Source organism: Dendrobates tinctorius, unplaced genomic scaffold (assembly GCF_039654945.1).
Source record: "Dendrobates tinctorius isolate UK_male_01 unplaced genomic scaffold, ASM3965494v1 ptg000027l, whole genome shotgun sequence".
NCBI classification, from domain to species: domain Eukaryota; kingdom Metazoa; phylum Chordata; class Amphibia; order Anura; family Dendrobatidae; genus Dendrobates; species Dendrobates tinctorius.
Window position 1 is genome coordinate 16,964,617 of NW_027361695.1, and position 17,505 is coordinate 16,982,121.

Here is a 17,505-nt window from a genome sequence, read left to right on the forward strand (position 1 = left end):
CTGTCTTTGCTGAACCTGCATCCAGGGAAGGCCATGTCTGATAACGGTGCGAACCTGGTGGTGGCTCTACGGCGAGGAAACCTCACACACGTGCCTTGCATGGCTCATGTCCTTAACCTGGTAGTGCAGCGTTTTCTCATTGACTGTCCTGGCCTGGGTGAGCTGCTCCAGAAAGCACGTAAGCTGTGAGCTGATTTCCACCGTTTGCACCCCTTCGGTCATTGACTTGTATCGATACAGAAGTCTTTGTTCATGCCAGTTAACAGGTTGATGTGTGATGTGCCGACACGGTGGAATTCCACTCTGCACATATTGCAGTTACTGTGGCAGCTTCCACGAGCCCTGACGCAGAATGTCATGCCGTATAGCCTGGGCCAACGCAGTAAGGATGTGGTGCATATCACGTTTACTGAGTGGGCACAGACTAAGGACCTCTGCACCCTTCTGCACAGTTTTCAAATTGCTGCTAAGATGGTTACCGCTGACGACTCCGTCATCAGCATCACTACTCCGGACATCTATATGCTCTAAGTTCAAGACTGTCGTAACACAGATGGGTGCCAAGGGAGGGTGGATTACTGCGATTGAGAGGGGCGGGTGATAACAGACAAACTGTTATCGAAGGTGCAAGATCTGAGGAACAAATGGAGGAGGAAGAGGTGATGGGCGAGCAACTGTCAGATGAAGATGATAATCCTTCCCTCTCTGTTGTTCATGATTGGCGGGAGGGGATGGAGGAAATAAGCCTAATTGTTACCCAGCTACCAACACAGCTTGGGCTTGGACCTCATGGTAGAGTCCGACATATGAGTGCCTTCTTGCTGCACTATCTGCAACATGATCCCCGTATAGTTAGGATTAGGAAAAATGCTGACTACTGGGTTGCTACTTTGTTAGATCAATGTTATAAAGCCAAATTTTGCCAGATGATTTCCGCCCTAGAAAGTGACCCTCGAATGCTGGAGTATCGAAATAGGTTTTTACACAACCTTAAAAGAGCTTTTCCCCAAGACAGCAGTGAAGCACACAGTTCGCATTGTAGCTGTAGACTTCCAACCTCCGGCACTTCAATTCGTCAACACTAAAACATTACCAGCTGCAGTGATTCCTGTCCTGGGATCACAACTTTACCAAACGTTCCAGTCTGTGACACTCACTGAATCCATCTGTGGACTGCTTTATGATGCAGGGCACTGCTCCTTTCTTTTGTCTCCCACTTTTCATTCATTTTCCAAATTTTGCTCAGTATTTTAATTTCCCTTCTTATTTTTTCTTGTCCTAGAAACAGTATTATAGTTATGCTAATTTGGAGTTTGCATCCTTTCCTTCACCACAATGTATTGATGGTATTGATGTCATCTTGTGAAGTTATGTTTTTTTGTTCTGTTTATTTAATGACATGATTTGAATTGTGGTGTTTTTCTACAGTTTCTTTTTGTTTATGGCTTTCTGCATTTTTTGTTTATAGACTGATGAAGGTCAGGTATTGACCGAAACTTCTCATTTTTCCTGGAAATTTCTTCACTCAATAAATAAGTTCTTGAACACGCCTATACAAGTCCTAAGTATTTCTACATCATAGTTTCATTTAGAGACTCATCATTCCATATCTAAATCTATATGCTACAAAAGATCTAAAAAAAAAGAAAAAAAAGACACAAGCTGCAGTACCCCTGGTGACCAGTAGTTGAGTTTATAAAATCTAATATATAAAGCTCAAGTGTGTGTATGTATGTGTGTATGTCCAGGATTGGCATCCGCACCATCGCAGCTACAGCCACAAAATTTGGCACAGTCACACGTCTGGACCCCGAGAGCATCATAGGCTATGTTGTGAGGCAAAATTTTAACCCCGCGCATTCCAATTCACCAAACAATTTTGCCCCTATCTACATAATGGGGAAAAAGTGTGTGTGTGTATCAAGGCCCGCCCCTCATTATGATGTCTTTATGGTTGCCATGGCGACGCTGATGTCATAGGTTGCAAGCACCGCCGCTCCTTATGATATCGTAATGGTTGACTATGGGATCGTGGATATGTATGATGGGTATATGGGCATGGGACTATGGGATGGTGGATATGTATGATGGGTATATGGGCACGGGACTATGGGATGGTGAATATGTATGATGGGTATATGGGCACGGGCCTATGGGATGGTGGATATGTATGATGGGTATATGGGCACGGGACTATGGGATCGTGGATATGTATGATGGGTATATGGGCACGGGACTATCGGATCGTGGATATGTATGATGGGTATATGGGCACGGGACTATGGGATGGAGGATATGTATGATGGGTATATGGGCACGGGACTATGGGATGGAGGATGTGTGATGGGTATATGGGCATGGGACTATGGGATGGAGGAAGTGTGATGGGTATATGGGCACGGGCCTATGGAATGGAGGATGTGTGATGGGTATATGGGCATGGGACTATGGGATGGAGGAAGTGTGATGGGTATATTGGCACGGGCCTATGGGATGGAGGATATGTGTGATGGGTATATGGGCACTCGACTATGGGATGGAGGATGTGTGATGGGTATATGGGCACGGGACTATGGGATGGAGGATAATTATGATTTGCTATAACTAACCACAGTTAGTTACTATGCCCGGGCAGCGCCGGGCTCTTCAGCTAGTGTATTATAAATTTGGTATTATTAAAGGGATATTCAAATAAAGCCTAATTTTCCCTTAATTATATGATTATTTTGCTATTGTTTATGATTATTACTCATAAGGAACTTCATAAATAACTGGCAAAGCAAGAGCCGAGGTACGCACAGAGCTCAGGTAGCTGATGATGTTTGTACCACAGGTACAAATAATACAAACCATGCGATATGATGCAGGATCTGTAGCAGTGTGCATCATATTAAACATGTATCACTTGTATAGCTTGCTAGAAGGGCTACATTCCCAGTATGTAGGCTATTTCCTATCATGTAGAATTTTTAACTATATCACTTCCCAGTTGCACAGCTCAGGGAGAACAGAATGCTGTGTGAATAGAAGCTGTGCACACTCAGCACAAAATGTGTCCATCAGCAACATTCATATGGGAGAGAAGGCATTAATAAATTATGCCGCAACATACATCGCTGCCAACAGTGTTGGTTGTTTATTTATTGATCCAATCTGTAACTTGGAAGGTGGCACAGCGTGCCTGGATAATGCCCTGCAGGCAGCTCCCTTTCCGAGATAACAATGAGGTAGCGCCTGTGATAAATTCTTGCAAGTGCACATCTCTCAATCGTTCCCCTTCCCAATCAGAATCAATGAAAACCAAATATTGAGGAGGTGCGATCCTTTGCAAAAAATGCAAATTACTCATTTAAAGGGGTTGTGCGGGACGTTAACATTGATGGCGTATGCTTAGAATAGGTCATCAATGTCTGATCGGTGGGGGTGCGAAACCCGGCACCACTGACGATCAGCTGTTCCTTTTACCGGCAGCAGCTGAAACTGCTCAGTTATGGAGATGCAGGGCACAGCTCCGTCAAAAGCATAGTGGCTGCGGCCTGGTACTGCACATCCGCCTTCTATTGATTTGAATAGAGGGTGGATGTGCAGTATTCGGCAATGGCCACTATACAGTCGACAGAGCGGTGCACTGAGCATTTCCAGCCACCGCCGGCAACATTGGATTGGCGGGGGTGCCAGCCAGGTGTTGCACCCCTATCAATCAGATATTGATGACCTATGCTAAGGACAAGCCCTCAATTTCCCAGACAACCCCTTTAATGTCTAATATTATAACCAATGAAGACCACCGAATAAGAGTCAGGATGAAGAGCTGCTGTAAAAAGAGGCTCGCATTTTACATGTGACCAAATGTGGCAGCCTGATCCAACTTCTCCAACTCTCGACCTGGAATTGCATTCGGAGCAGTTTCTTAGCATCATTTTGACAGCAGGAATGATCCCACTAGTGATCCTCAAGAATACAAAAGAAATGATTAGACAGCTATTTGCTGTGGTGATACCCTACAGGGGTTGCAACACCTCTATATACAATAGATAACACAGAATCCACCATTCACAATAGTTGATGTCACAGCTCACCTCCTCCACCTGGATAATGACTGATAACACCTCTATATACAGTAGATAACACAAGATCCACCATTTATGATAGGTGATATCGCAGTTCACCTCATCCTCATGTAAAAATGACTGCTAACACCTCTGTATACAGTAGATAACACAGAACACACCATTCACAATAAGTGATTTCACAACTCACCTCCTCCTGTACAATGACTGATAACACATCTATATACAGTAGATAACACAAGATCCACCATTTATAATAGGTGATTTCACAGCTCACCTCCTCCTCCTGTACAATGATGGATAGCACCTCTATATACAGTAGATAACACAAGATCTACCATTTATAATAGGTGATGTCACAGCTCACCTCCTCCTCCTGTACAATGACTGATAACACATCTATATATATAGTAGATAACACAAGATTCTCCATTTATAATAGGTGATATCACAGCTCACCTCTTCATGTAAAAATGACTTCTAACGCCTCTATATACAGTAGATAATACAGTCTCCATCATGCACAATAGGTGGTGTCACAGCTCGCCTCCTCCCTACAAAATTACCTTTGCCCAGATTAAAGCATGTTCAGTACATATTCCTGCAGTCTGAGTCAGTCTATTTCAGCTAATGTCCATGTGGAAAAACAGGAGGTAGGAGTCTAACAGGAGCTTAATATTACGCCTAGTGGTCAGTGTGAAAATTGCAATATATATATTTTTTTTTTAAATATAGTGATATGAAATTTAAAAAAAAAATTAAATCATTGACAAACATTTTAAAAATCCTTTTGACAAGGAAACTTAAACAATAGGCAATTTTCCGATGAAACCCTCCCTTTGAGCGGAATGATTCAAAATGTCGAATGACAAAATGTTGGAATCCTAAGGGTTAAATATAAAAAAACAACTTCAGCTCTGCTACCTTTCTAAGAATTCTACATAGAAAGGAAAAAGCACGGAGCAAAGATTTACAGGGAAATGTCGGCTTTATAAATAATCTGCACGTAATGTGCATTAAACAATGTAGAGGCCGCTCTGGAACTCTGGAGTCCCGTTTCTTTATGTCAAGGGTTATATGGACTTTTTTTTTTACATACCGTAGACCTTGCTGATAGATATCACATGCTGAAAGACATATAATCTTATTTTTTTTCCAGTCCATGTATTTGTGATCTTTAACTAACCCTCTGTAAATGGGAAAACAGCGGGGAATAGCTAATACCGCAAGCAAAAAAAAATGTTCCTTAGAAGACATAAGCTGTACGCGCAACGTTCTAAGTAGCTTGAGAAATGCCACATATTGCAGATTCAAGGGGGAGGTAATAAAAGGCATGCGGATTTATTTATGATGAACATCTGCTTTCTATATATCAAGCAAATTAAATTAATACAAAAGGGAACTTTGAAGAAGAATCTGGTGCCGCAAAGTGCTCTATCCAACGAAGGGCTTCTTAGCAACCTCGGATGGGATTTCATTTAGGGAGACAATGCCCGCTGCAAATATAACAATCTTCTAACGTCTCCTTTGTTGTACAAGGTTACTGTAGTCAGATTTATGCTGGGCAGAACAGATACAATTCAAGTGCCGGCAATTCTTTGTATATGAAACCTGCTCATGGGGTTTTCTTGGGAATAAAGGCAAATGTTCGACCAAAGTTTGTTCCAGTACAGAAGCAAGAAGAAAACACATTGCTTACTCTAAATGATTTATTTCTAAAGAATATCTGGCATGAGAGTCGCTGTAGACTAGCATTTGAACAAAAGAAAGAAAATATCTTCTGCTTGAGAAATCAAGCTGTTCGCGTACGGTGAACTTCATCCTGACTGTTCGCAATTCGAGCAGAGAACATGGGAGAGTGAGACGCGTCGGTGGAGAGCAACATTCGGGAAGATGGCACTTATTCTAATCAAGGAGTTGATGTTATGCTATAAAGCAACATTTCTGTAGAATTTAGTTGCTGTCATTTCTGGATAATTCAGAATAAAATGTCATGTAGGACTTATGCAATTTTTGTATTAGAAACACACATGTGACATGCACAAATGTCAACACGTCGATCAGACAATGCTCACACCACCCACTAACTGAGATACAACAAGAAAACACAGAATGACAGATTTGCAAAAATACTCTGCAATTAAAAAATGGCAGTAATCAGCAAGTGCTGGATAACAAATACAGGGTATTTAGTCGATACGTTTTTTTGCGCAAAAAAATGTACACCAAGCTGCTCCACCACGTCAAGGTAACCCCTATTGAAGCAGTCCCTATCTAATGTATTAAAAACCTGCTTCAATAGGGGTTACCTTGATGTGGTGGAGCAGCTTGGTGTACATTTTTTGCGCAAAAAAACGTATCGACTAAATACCCTGTATTTGTTATCCAGCACTTGCTGATTACTGCCATTTTTTATTGCAGAGTATTTTTGCAAATCTGTCATTCTGTGTTTTCTTGTTGTATCTCAATTTTTGTATTAGGCAGCGGTTTTCCCTTTTTGCTGGCTTTATCTCTAATTTTCAGTTGTCTCTGAGCTAGTGGTGGAGATTAGCTGCTGCTATGATAAATATAAATTTAAAGCAACAGCCGTTGTTTTTTATCCAATAGGGCACCTCCTCATTATAAACATTCAATACATTATCAGCCTAGAGGATAATTATAAAAATGAAGTTTTATTAATACCATTAAAATAAAATAATATTAGCAGGGTAGGCTGTGTACCCACGTTGCGGATTATATGTGTTTTTGCCGCGTTTTTCGCCGCAAAAATGCTGCGAAAACACATATAGAACGCACCCCATGCATTCCTATGGCATTCCGCACACGCTGTGCTAATGCTGCGTTTTTTCCACAGCGGAATCACATCGCGGGAAAAAACGCAGCATGCTCATTCTTTTTGCGGAATCGATTTTGCACCCATAGGAATGCATTGATCCACTTACTTTCCGCATGTGGCTATGCCCACCATGCGCAAAGAGAGCGGCTCTTGTGCGGATGGTACCCACAGTCTGGAGGAGAGGAGACTGTCCTCCAGGCCCTGGGTACCATATCCCTGTAAAAAAAAGAATAAAAAATAAAAAATCGGGTTATATTCACCTTCTGGCGTTCCGCGCAGCCTTACCGATGCTCCCGCCAACTCCCGTTCCCAGTAATGCCTTGCGGCAAGGACCTGTGATGACGTAGCGGTCTCGCGAGAAACTGCTTTCGATTTATGGCATGCGCTAGCGATGCGCTCCTAATGGGAGTGAAAGGCAGCGTTAACGGATTGCATTACATCGCATTATTCCGCGGTATAATGCAATCCGTTTAATGGACTGCATTAACGCAGTGTGACCCCAGCCTTACCAACGGAAAAGAAACTGGGTGTACGGTTTTGACAATCTCAGTGCTCCAAGATTCTATAATAAATGTTTCTTGATGCTCTTTTGACTTCATGGGTGAATTGGTTCCATTGAAAGATCTGCCATTTATAAAAAAAAAAAATCACCTTTGTAGCATGTTGCTAAAACGAAGGACACTTTGAATAGATTTCGTATTTTACGTCTTCTCTAGGAGAGGCTGATTGAATACGTTCTGATTAATTTTAGCATTAAATGATAAAATATCAGCTTCCGAGGTGATAGCACTGAATGCCGCTGCATTACGGCCATTAGTTCGGGATTTATGTTTCCATTCACGTTGGAAGATAGCTTATGTGATACATATCAGTAGTACGTAGAAAACTTTCACAGAATGTATCTGAATTTCTGATTGAAATCAATTTTCCTCTCCTTACTCGGTGGGAAGTAATTCTATAGAACCTTATTATGAGTTGGTTTAGAAAGTTGGAAAGATTTCAGTATCTTATCGGAAGAATGAAATAACATGTTCAGATACAATCTAGGGAAAATTAGAACTTGGCGCCTTATGAGCTTGTTGCTGTGATAACTCCAGATAACAAAGGACGATACATGGAGCTGCTGATCTGAAGCTCTAAAATACCAGATCCTACAATGTATGAATAATATTAAGGATGGATTGCAAACATATGAACAAAGTTGGGTCAATCTTTTTATGTGGGGCTCATAGTCTAAATTCCCTACCAGTATGTTTTTTTGGAATTTGGGAAAAAGCTAGAGTAATTGCAGGAGACCCATGCAAAAAAAACTCCTTATAGATGTTGTCCTCAGTGGAATTTGAACCCAAGCACCTCTCGACTATCGGCCATCACAATGTATGATTATAAAGGTGGCAATAGAAATTTTAACAAAGTTGTCCAAACCCACCAATTACCAGTCAACTAATGCATTTGGGGGGTCCCTTAACTGTACACTGAAAGGTGATGTAACGTAAAAGTAGGTAACACTTGTTGAATTTGAACTCTCAATTGTTTCGTTCAAGGAGAAGACAAGCCACCTCCAAAGGTGGCTGGGAAGAGCTTGATTCAGCAGTACTATGCTGTAAACTAGGTATGCCTGCAGGAGCTTATTGCCCTATTTTCATAGAAAACACATGCAATCTGTCAGGACCGGCTGCAGGTTTATGTGGTCCTTTGGGTCCTAGTAAGTCCCTCCTTCCAAGCACCGTAACTTAAATTTTTATTTTTTGTCCAATACAATGCATCGAGGGATCGTTTTTGTGGTTCAAACTGCAGTTTTCATCATTATCATTTTGGGGTCCATGTGAATATCCAAGCTCATTTATTCCAAAAATGAGGCGTTGGTAGAAGGAAAATAGTGATTTTGCCATTTCTATTTATTTTTATTGTTTGACTAAGATGGGATAATAGTTATCATGATGTTTTATTGGCTTGACCATTTACATAAGTCGCTATACCAAATAAAATAATTGTATTACTTTTTTTATTTTATTTGCTTGCCAAGAAAGGGGGGATGATTAAAATGTGTATATATATATATACCTACAAGTAGTATTCAACTCCCTGCAGATTTAGCAGGTTTACACATTCGGAATTAACTTGGCATTGTGACATTTGGACTGTAGATCAGCCTGGAAGTGTGAAATGCACTGCAGCAAAAAAGAATGTTATTTCTTTGTTTATTTATTTTTTTAAATTGTGAAAAGTTTATTCAGAGGGTCATTTATTATTCAACCCCTCAAACCACCAGAATTCTGTTTGGTTCCCCTAAAGTATTAAGAAGTATTTCAGGCACAAAGAACAATGAGCTTCACATGTTTGGATTAATTATCTCTTTTTCCAGCCTTTTCTGACTATTTAAGACCCTCCCCAAACTTGTGAACAGCACTCATACATGGTCAACATGGGAAAGACAAAGGAGCATTCCAAGGCCATCAGAGACAAGATCGTGTAGGGTCACAAGGCTGGCAAGGGGTACAAAACCCTTTCCAAGGAGTTGGGCCTACCTGTCTCCACTGTTGGGAGCATCATCCGGAAGTGGAAGGCTTATGGAACTACTGTTAGCCTTCCACGGCCTGGACAGCCTTTGAAAGTTTCCTCCCGTGCCGAGGCCAGGCTTGTCCGAAGAGTCAAGGCTAACCCAAGGACAACAAGGAAGGAGCTCCGGGAAGATCTCATGGCAGTGGGGACATTGGTTTCAGTCAATACCATAAGTAACGTACTCCACCGCAATGGTCTCCGTTCCAGACGAGCCCGTAAGGTACCTTTACTTTCAAAGCGTCATGTCAAGGCTCGTCTACAGTTTGCTCATGATCACTTGGAGGACTCTGAGACAGACTGGTTCAAGGTTCTCTGGTCTGATGAGACCAAGATCGAGATCTTTGGTGCCAACCACACACGTGACGTTTGGAGACTGGATGACACTGCATACGACCCCAAGAATACCATCCCTACAGTCAAGCATGGTGGTGGCAGCATCATGCTGTGGGGCTGTTTCTCAGCCAAGGGGCCTGGCCATCTGGTCCGCATGCATGGGAAGATGGATAGCACGGCCTACCTGGAGATTTTGGCCAAGAACCTCCGCTCCTCCATCAAGGATCTTAAGATGGGTCGTCATTTCATCTTTCAACAAGACAACGACCCAAAGCACACAGCCAAGAAAACCAAGGCCTGGTTCAAGAGGCAAAAAATCAAGGTGTTGGAGTGGCCTAGTCAGTCTCCTGACCTTAACCCAATTGAAAACTTGTGGAAGGAGCTCAAGATTAAAGTCCACATGAGACACCCAAAGAACCTAGATAACTTGGAGAAGATCTGCATGGAGGAGTGGGCCAAGATAACTCCAGAGACCTGTGCCGGCCTGATCAGGTCTTATAAAAGACGATTATTAGCTGTAATTACAAACAAGGGTTATTCCACAAAATATTAAACCTAGAGGTTGAATAATAATTGACCCACACTTGTATGTTTAAAATTTATTAAAATTTAACTGAGCAACATAACTTTTTGGTTTGTAAGATTTATGCATCTGTTAATAAATCCTGCTCTTGTATGAAGTTTGAAGGCTCTAACTTATTTGCATCTTATCAAACCTGCTAAATCTGCAGGGGGTTGAATACTACTTGTAGGCACTGTATATATATATAATTTTTTTTTTTTTTTTGTAAATATGTTTAATTATTTTTTTACTGTTTTCTTAGCCCCTCCTTGGGAATTTGAATCTGTGATCAGTCGATCGCTTGCACAATATACTGTGAGTATACAATAAAATTACCTATTTCCTATGAAGCCCGTTCAGACCCGCCGGCTCTGTTCCATAGTTGTACAAACATGGGGGCTTATAGGAGGCCCCTCAGTATCATATAATTGCATTCCAAGGGTGATGGGTATCAGAAGGGTCACCACCCATTTAACAATGGCAGCAGCATGGAAAGGGTTGAACTGCTGCGCTCATACTGATTCTAACAACGCTCAGTGAAATACTGCAGAATCTGCTTCATTGAGGGGAGGAGGAAGAGAAGCTAGTTGGCATGTAACCATAAGTATGAAAATCACGTATGAGCGATCATGTGATGACTGTTGGAACTGGCAAGCAGTCCCTTCATACTTCCTCCTCTCTTTTTTGCCACCCACACTGCCTAGTCTCTATACTATGCCCCCTCATACTTTTCACCAATCACACATTTTTCCTTCATACATTTCTCTCCCTTACTGTCCCCTCACACATATTTCCCCTACCCCCAGTCTCCTAACACATTTTCTCTGCTCGCCATACTGTCTACTCCCACATTCAACCCTCCCCTAATTTTTTTCTGTTTGCTCAGACATTTACCTATACCCATACTGTCTCCTCAAACATAACCTTCCCCCATTTAATATATCCTCAAAAGATTCCCTTCCCCATGACAATTAAACTTCAGCGTTTTTTTCAGCTCCATTGGAGCACTTACCGTACTGACGTTCCTGCAGCACAAGAGCAACAGCGCGACCAAATGACCCGATCATGCTGCTGATGTTGCCCTGACTCAGAAGTCCTCGTAGTCGTGGCTTCAATTGTACTTGAACCCAAGCTCGGACTGGCCCTATACTTGAAAAAGACCACATTGTGGTCGAAACGTTGTATGTTTTTTCAATGGCAGAATAAACTTTTGTGAGCATTTTTCACCCGGATTTGATGCTGCTTCTTCACATTATTTTCCTGGAATTTTTATGTCCATTTGGGTCTCTAGGACTGGAAGCGTGCATCATCTGAATGATCCTGTATGTGCTGTCGGCTGTTACTTTATTTTGCTGGCCCATAGGGTAACAGGGCAATCCCCCCGATGGGCTCCTGTGCAGATCTGGGCCTCCAACTCCCCTGTATGAGCAGAACTTGGCATATTTCACTTGATTCACTCTGTACAGACAAAAACAGCATCTCATCATTCATTAACCAAACTACCCAGTTTATTATTATATAGAGCAGGGGTCCCCAACCTGTAGCTCAGGAGCCACATGTGGCTCGCTGTCCCATGAATCGTAGCTCGCGGCTGTCTGCCAGCTTGGTGCATTAGGTCCAGGTCTAGCAAACAGGTATGAAGAGTACATCTCAAAATGGTGAATTCTTGAGTACCCCTGCACAGAAGAGCAGATCTGGAAGCACATATGCTGGTCTTAGGGGTTTAGAGATGTTTTAGGTATGGTATGCTGGAGACAGGATGATGCTACCGGTTAGAATAGGTTCTTGAAGCTGGATGTGACAGTGTGTTAGGAGTCCTTGATGAGAGAATGCTGAATGGGGATATTGTTGGAACCCCTGGACCTCAGTGTACTGGTTTGGAGTGATTTCTGTGGAAAAGCTTTGGTTACCATTATATCCGTAAAAGGGGCTTTGGTTGACACTATTTTGAAGGGGGCAAGAACAGGATGTTGCTCGCGACCCCCTCTCAGAGCTGTATGTGGCTCTCAAGGTCAAAAAGGTTGGGGACCACTGCCTTATGGGAATAAACATGCTAGAAATAGGAGGAAACCACTATGGCTAAATAGCGCTGTAAGGGGTGCAATAAGGGACAAAAAGAAAGCATTTAAAGACAAAGCATGTAGGTAGTGATGAGGCATTAAATAAATACAAAAGATTAAATAAATTCCGTAAAAAGAAAATCAAAACAGCAAAGATTGAGACAGAGAGACTCATTGCCAGAGAAAGTAAAAATAATCCCAAAATATTCTTTAACTACATAAATAGTAAGAAACTAAAAAATGATAGTGGTGGCCCCCTTAAAAATTGTCTGGACGAAATGGTGGATGAGGATGAGGAAAAAGCCAATATGCTAAATGACTTTTTTCAACAGTATTTACACAAGAAAATCCCATGACGGATAACATGATCAGGGATAACAAAAATTCTTCATTAAATGTTACCTGCTTAACCCAGCAGGAAGTACGGTGGCGTCTAAAAATCACTAAAATTGACAAATCCCCGAGCCCAGATGGGATACACCCCCGAGCACTGCAGGAATTAAGTACAGTCATAGAGAGACCATTATTTTTTAATCTTTAAAGATTCCATAATAACAGGGTCTGTACCACAGGACTGGCGTATAGTGTAGTACCAATATTCAAAAAGGGGACAAAAACTGAACTTGGAAATTATAGGCCAGTAAGATTAATCTCTACTGTGGGTAAAATCCTGGAAGGTTTTCTAAGAGATACTATACTGGAGTATCTGGAGAAGAATAACCTCATGACCCAATATCAACATAGGCTCACCAGGGATCGTTCCCGTCAAGATTAATCTGATAAGCTTTTATGAAGAGGTAAGTTCCGGACAGGACCAAGGAAATGCAGTGGACGTGGTGTATATGGACTTTTCAAAAGCTTTTGATACGGTGCCACACAAAAGGTTGATACATAAAATGAGAACAATGGGGATAGGGGAAAATATGTGTAAGTGGGTTAAGAGCTGGCTCAGGGATAGGAAACAAAGAGTGGTTATTAATGGAGCACACTCAGACTGGGTCACGGTTAGCAGTGGGGTACCACAGTGGTCAGTATTGGACCCGCTTCTTTTTAACATATTTATTAATGACCTTGTAGGGGGCATAGAGAGTAGAATTTCAATATTTGCAGGTAACACTAAACTCTGCAGTGTAATCAATACAGAGGAGGACAATTTTATACTACAGGAGGATTTATGTAAACTAGAAGCTTGGGCTGATAAATGGCAAATGAGCTTTAATGGGGATAAATGTAAGGTCATGCACTTGGGTAGAACAAACAAGATGTATAATTATGTGCTTAATTGTACAACACTGGGCAAAACTGTCACTGAAAAAGACCTGGGTGTATGGGTGGACGACAAACTCACATTTAGTGGCCAGTGTCAGGCAGCTGCTGCAAAGGCAAATAAAATAATGGGATGCATTAAAAGAGGCATAGATGCTCATGAGGAGAACATAATTTTACCTCTATATAAGTCACTAGTGCGACCACACTTAGAATACTGTGTACAGTTCTGGTCTCCGGTGTATAAGAAGGACATAGCTGAACTGGAGCGGGTGCAGAGAAGAGTGACCATGGTAATTAGAGAACTGGAGGGTCTGCAATACCAAGACAGGTTATTACACTTGGGGTTATATTTAGTTTGGAAAAACTAAGGCTAAGGGGTGATCTAATTTTAATGTATAAATATATAAGGGGAGAGTACAATAACTCTTCTAATGATCTTTTTTACTCTTAGACCTGAGACAGGGACAAGGGGGCATCCTCTACATCTGGAGGAAAGGTTTAAGCATAATCACAGATGCAGATTTTTTACTGTAATAGCAGTGAGACTATGGAACTCTGCCATATGATGTTGTAATGAGTGATTCCCTTCTAAAATTTAAAAGGGGACTGGATGCTGTCACGTGGACCTGTCCTGTGTGACACGACCCGTAGGCCGGTAACTAAAACGACAAGACACGACACGCGTAACTGAAACAGCAAGACACGGGGAAAGGGGCAACAGTTACAATGGTGGGCCCTGCGATAGGGAATGGGGACATGGAGACCTCCTGCACTCCCCTGAATCAGTGTCCCTCCACTCCTAACGATCCCTAGGCCGGTTCCGCACCGGGCGCCGATCAGGATACCTCTCACCCTAGCACACCCTAGCACACCCTACACCTATCCCTTGCTAGGGAGCTGGGTGGTGCAGGCACTGGCCCCACCGCTGTACTAATACACACCAGGGAAAAATACAAACAGGGGAAACACAAAAAGACTTATCTTGCTCTGTTGCAGCACCAGGCAGCAGAGTGCATCACCGGATTAACTTTTCATAGTGTCTCGACAACTCAGAGCCAGCTGCCACCTTCACCATCTCATTCTGCTGCGGACACCGGGCAGCCAGAGTTCAACACCAGTTTCAGCAGTGGCTCCAACCTTCAAGCCAGCTGCTAACTTCACCAGATTTCTGCAGTGGCTTCAAACCTCAGCCAGCTGCTCCCTTCACCGTGGTTGGAATCCCAAAAAGACGCTATCACCAACACCTGCTCATAGACCATGTGACCCTATATTGGAAAAGGGAATTGTTATGAATGGGTCATCGAGGAGGAAAAACAAAACAAGCTAAGTCACAGAAAACCAGAGGTTGGTAACTATGCAGATTGCAGATCCCTGATCCTAACCACACAACTAGCAGCAGCCATGGAGCGTTCCTACGATGAACCTAGACGCTTCATCACAGCCGGAGGACTAAATAAGCCTAAAGTAAGAAAAGGGGAAAACTAACTGCCCCAGAGCAGACCCCATAGGAAAGACAGCCCCCACACATGTATTGACGGTGAAACAAGATGAAAACACAAACACAGGCAGGAAAATAGGCTGAGCAAACAATGGGGCCCAAACTAACTAGAAAGGATAGGAAAGGAAAGACACTGTCTGCAATCTGCCAAAAACCCTACAAAAATAATGTGCAACACTTCTGATAACAAATTAACCCTGAAGTCACTAGACTTCTCCCACTATATCAGCACTCTGAAATATTCTGAGACAGAGCAAAAAAGAGGCCAATCTAATATTTTTTTTTTTTACTTTTTTTTGGGAGCGTTTCTTACCATCTCCACACACTTGTGTGTGTGGAGGGAAAGGCAGCCTAATGGTTGCACCCGTAGCTAGAGGGAAGATCCAACTACGGAGACGTCTCCCACATGACTTCTCCCACTATATCAGCACTCTGAAATATTCTGAGACAGAGCAAAAAAGAGGCCAATCTAATATTTTTTTTTTTTACTTTTTTTTGGGAGCGTTTCTTACCATCTCCACACACTTGTGTGTGTGGAGGGAAAGGCAGCCTAATGGTTGCACCCGTAGCTGGAGGGAAGATCCAACTACGGAGACGTCTCCCACATGCCAGGACATCCCCATACAGCCAGAGGCCTGAACACCACCAAAGGCAAACTGGCTTCACTGGGGGTCTGATGGCAGCACTCTATTCTATTGTGCTATTTATTAAAAAATGCCTGTTTGAAACACCGGAACAGGAAACGGGCCGATATTTGAATAGTTCACCACCAACTGAACTGGGCCAATATTCAGAAAGTCCACCACCACATCCTCCACCAACCGAAACTGGCCAAAATGTGAAAAATCCACCACCATCTCCTGCACCAACTAAAAAAATGCACCAGTTTGAAAAACTGAAATTATATCTAAAGGAAAAATATGGAAGCATCAGTGAAGAACCAGAGCCAGTGGTTATAAGGAAACGCCCGAAACTCATCAGCACATTAGGTGAGGTATACACAAGAGAGAAAGCGCTCAAGATCCTATACACCAGGAAGACGCCAACATCCTCTCAAACACCTAAAGACCCACCGTGTATTACCGTGACTGCAAAACAGGCCTACAAACCTATACCATACATGCCAGTCAGCTATGCTGCTAGAAACAACATGCAAGAAATGCTGATGAGCCCACAGGGAGTACGGCGGACCTACATGAGAGATAAGGGCAACATTTCTGGTACTTGGAAGGTTATTCTCCCTAAGAGAGAATACCGCGGCACTATTATTTAGCCGGAGGAAAATATAGTGGCGAGTGGCTTGCAGCATGCCCATAACATCTTGTGCACAGCTGCTTCTCAGACAGATTTTCTGGTTTTGACTACGGCTTGTTTAATGGATCACGTTTTGTACTGCCGCCTGCCCTGACCTCTGCTTGTTCAATGGATCACGTTTTGTACTGCCGCCTGCCCTGACCTCTGCTTGTTCAATGGATCACGTGTTGTACTGCCGCCTGCCCTGACCTCTGCTTGTTTAATGGATCATGTTTTGTACTGCCGCCTGCCCTGACCTCTGCTTGTTCAATGGATCATGTTTTGTACTGCCGCCTACCCTGACCTCTGCTTGTTCAATGGATCACGTTTTGTACTGCCGCCTGCCCTGACCTCTGCTTGTTTCCAGTCGGGGTGATGGCAGAGCAGATGTCACTTGGCGCTGGTGTACTTGGTGACGGCCTTGGTGCCCTCGGACACGGCGTGCTTGGCCAGCTCTCCGGGCAGCAGCAGGCGCACGGCGGTCTGGATCTCCCAGGAGGTGATGGTGGAGCGCTTGTTGTAGTGAGCCAAGCGGGAGGCTTCCCCTGCGATGCGCTCGAAGATGTCATTGACGAAGGAGTTCATGATGCCCATGGCCTTGGAGGAGATGCCGGTGTCGGGGTGGACCTGCTTCAGCACCTTGTACACGTAGATGGCGTAGCTCTCCTTCCTGCTCTTCCTCCGCTTCTTGCCATCCTTCTTCTGAGTCTTGGTCACGGCTTTCTTGGAGCCCTTCTTGGGAGCTGGAGCAGACTTGGCAGGATCAGGCATGATGGGAACGAGAAACGTCTCCGCACAAGAGAGAAGAATCAACCTCCGCCTGACTGATACCACAACCATCAACTAAGGTGCTGTGTTCCTCCAAAATGCTGGATAGCCAGGTAGCACCTTCTCTTCTGATTCTCTCCAAGACCGCATCATAGAGGGGGTCAGTCATCTTATTACCGGTAGAGCAGCCTGCTCCGGATCTCAGATGAGGAGAGAGACAGGAAGCCAAGTTGCTGCAATTTTATAATGAAGGG

The 17,505-nt window shown here is 43.2% G+C and overlaps 1 protein-coding gene across 1 annotated transcript; it reads right to left on the minus strand.

The window, feature by feature from the left end:
- Nucleotides 1–16,873: 16,873 nt before the first annotated feature.
- Nucleotides 16,874–17,263, minus strand: LOC141084718 (histone H2B 1.1-like). The gene has a single exon (XM_073569591.1). The coding sequence runs from the start codon at nt 17,252–17,254 to the stop codon at nt 16,874–16,876; it is 381 nt and encodes a 126-aa protein (XP_073425692.1). The 5' UTR covers nt 17,255–17,263.
- Nucleotides 17,264–17,505: the final 242 nt, after the last annotated feature.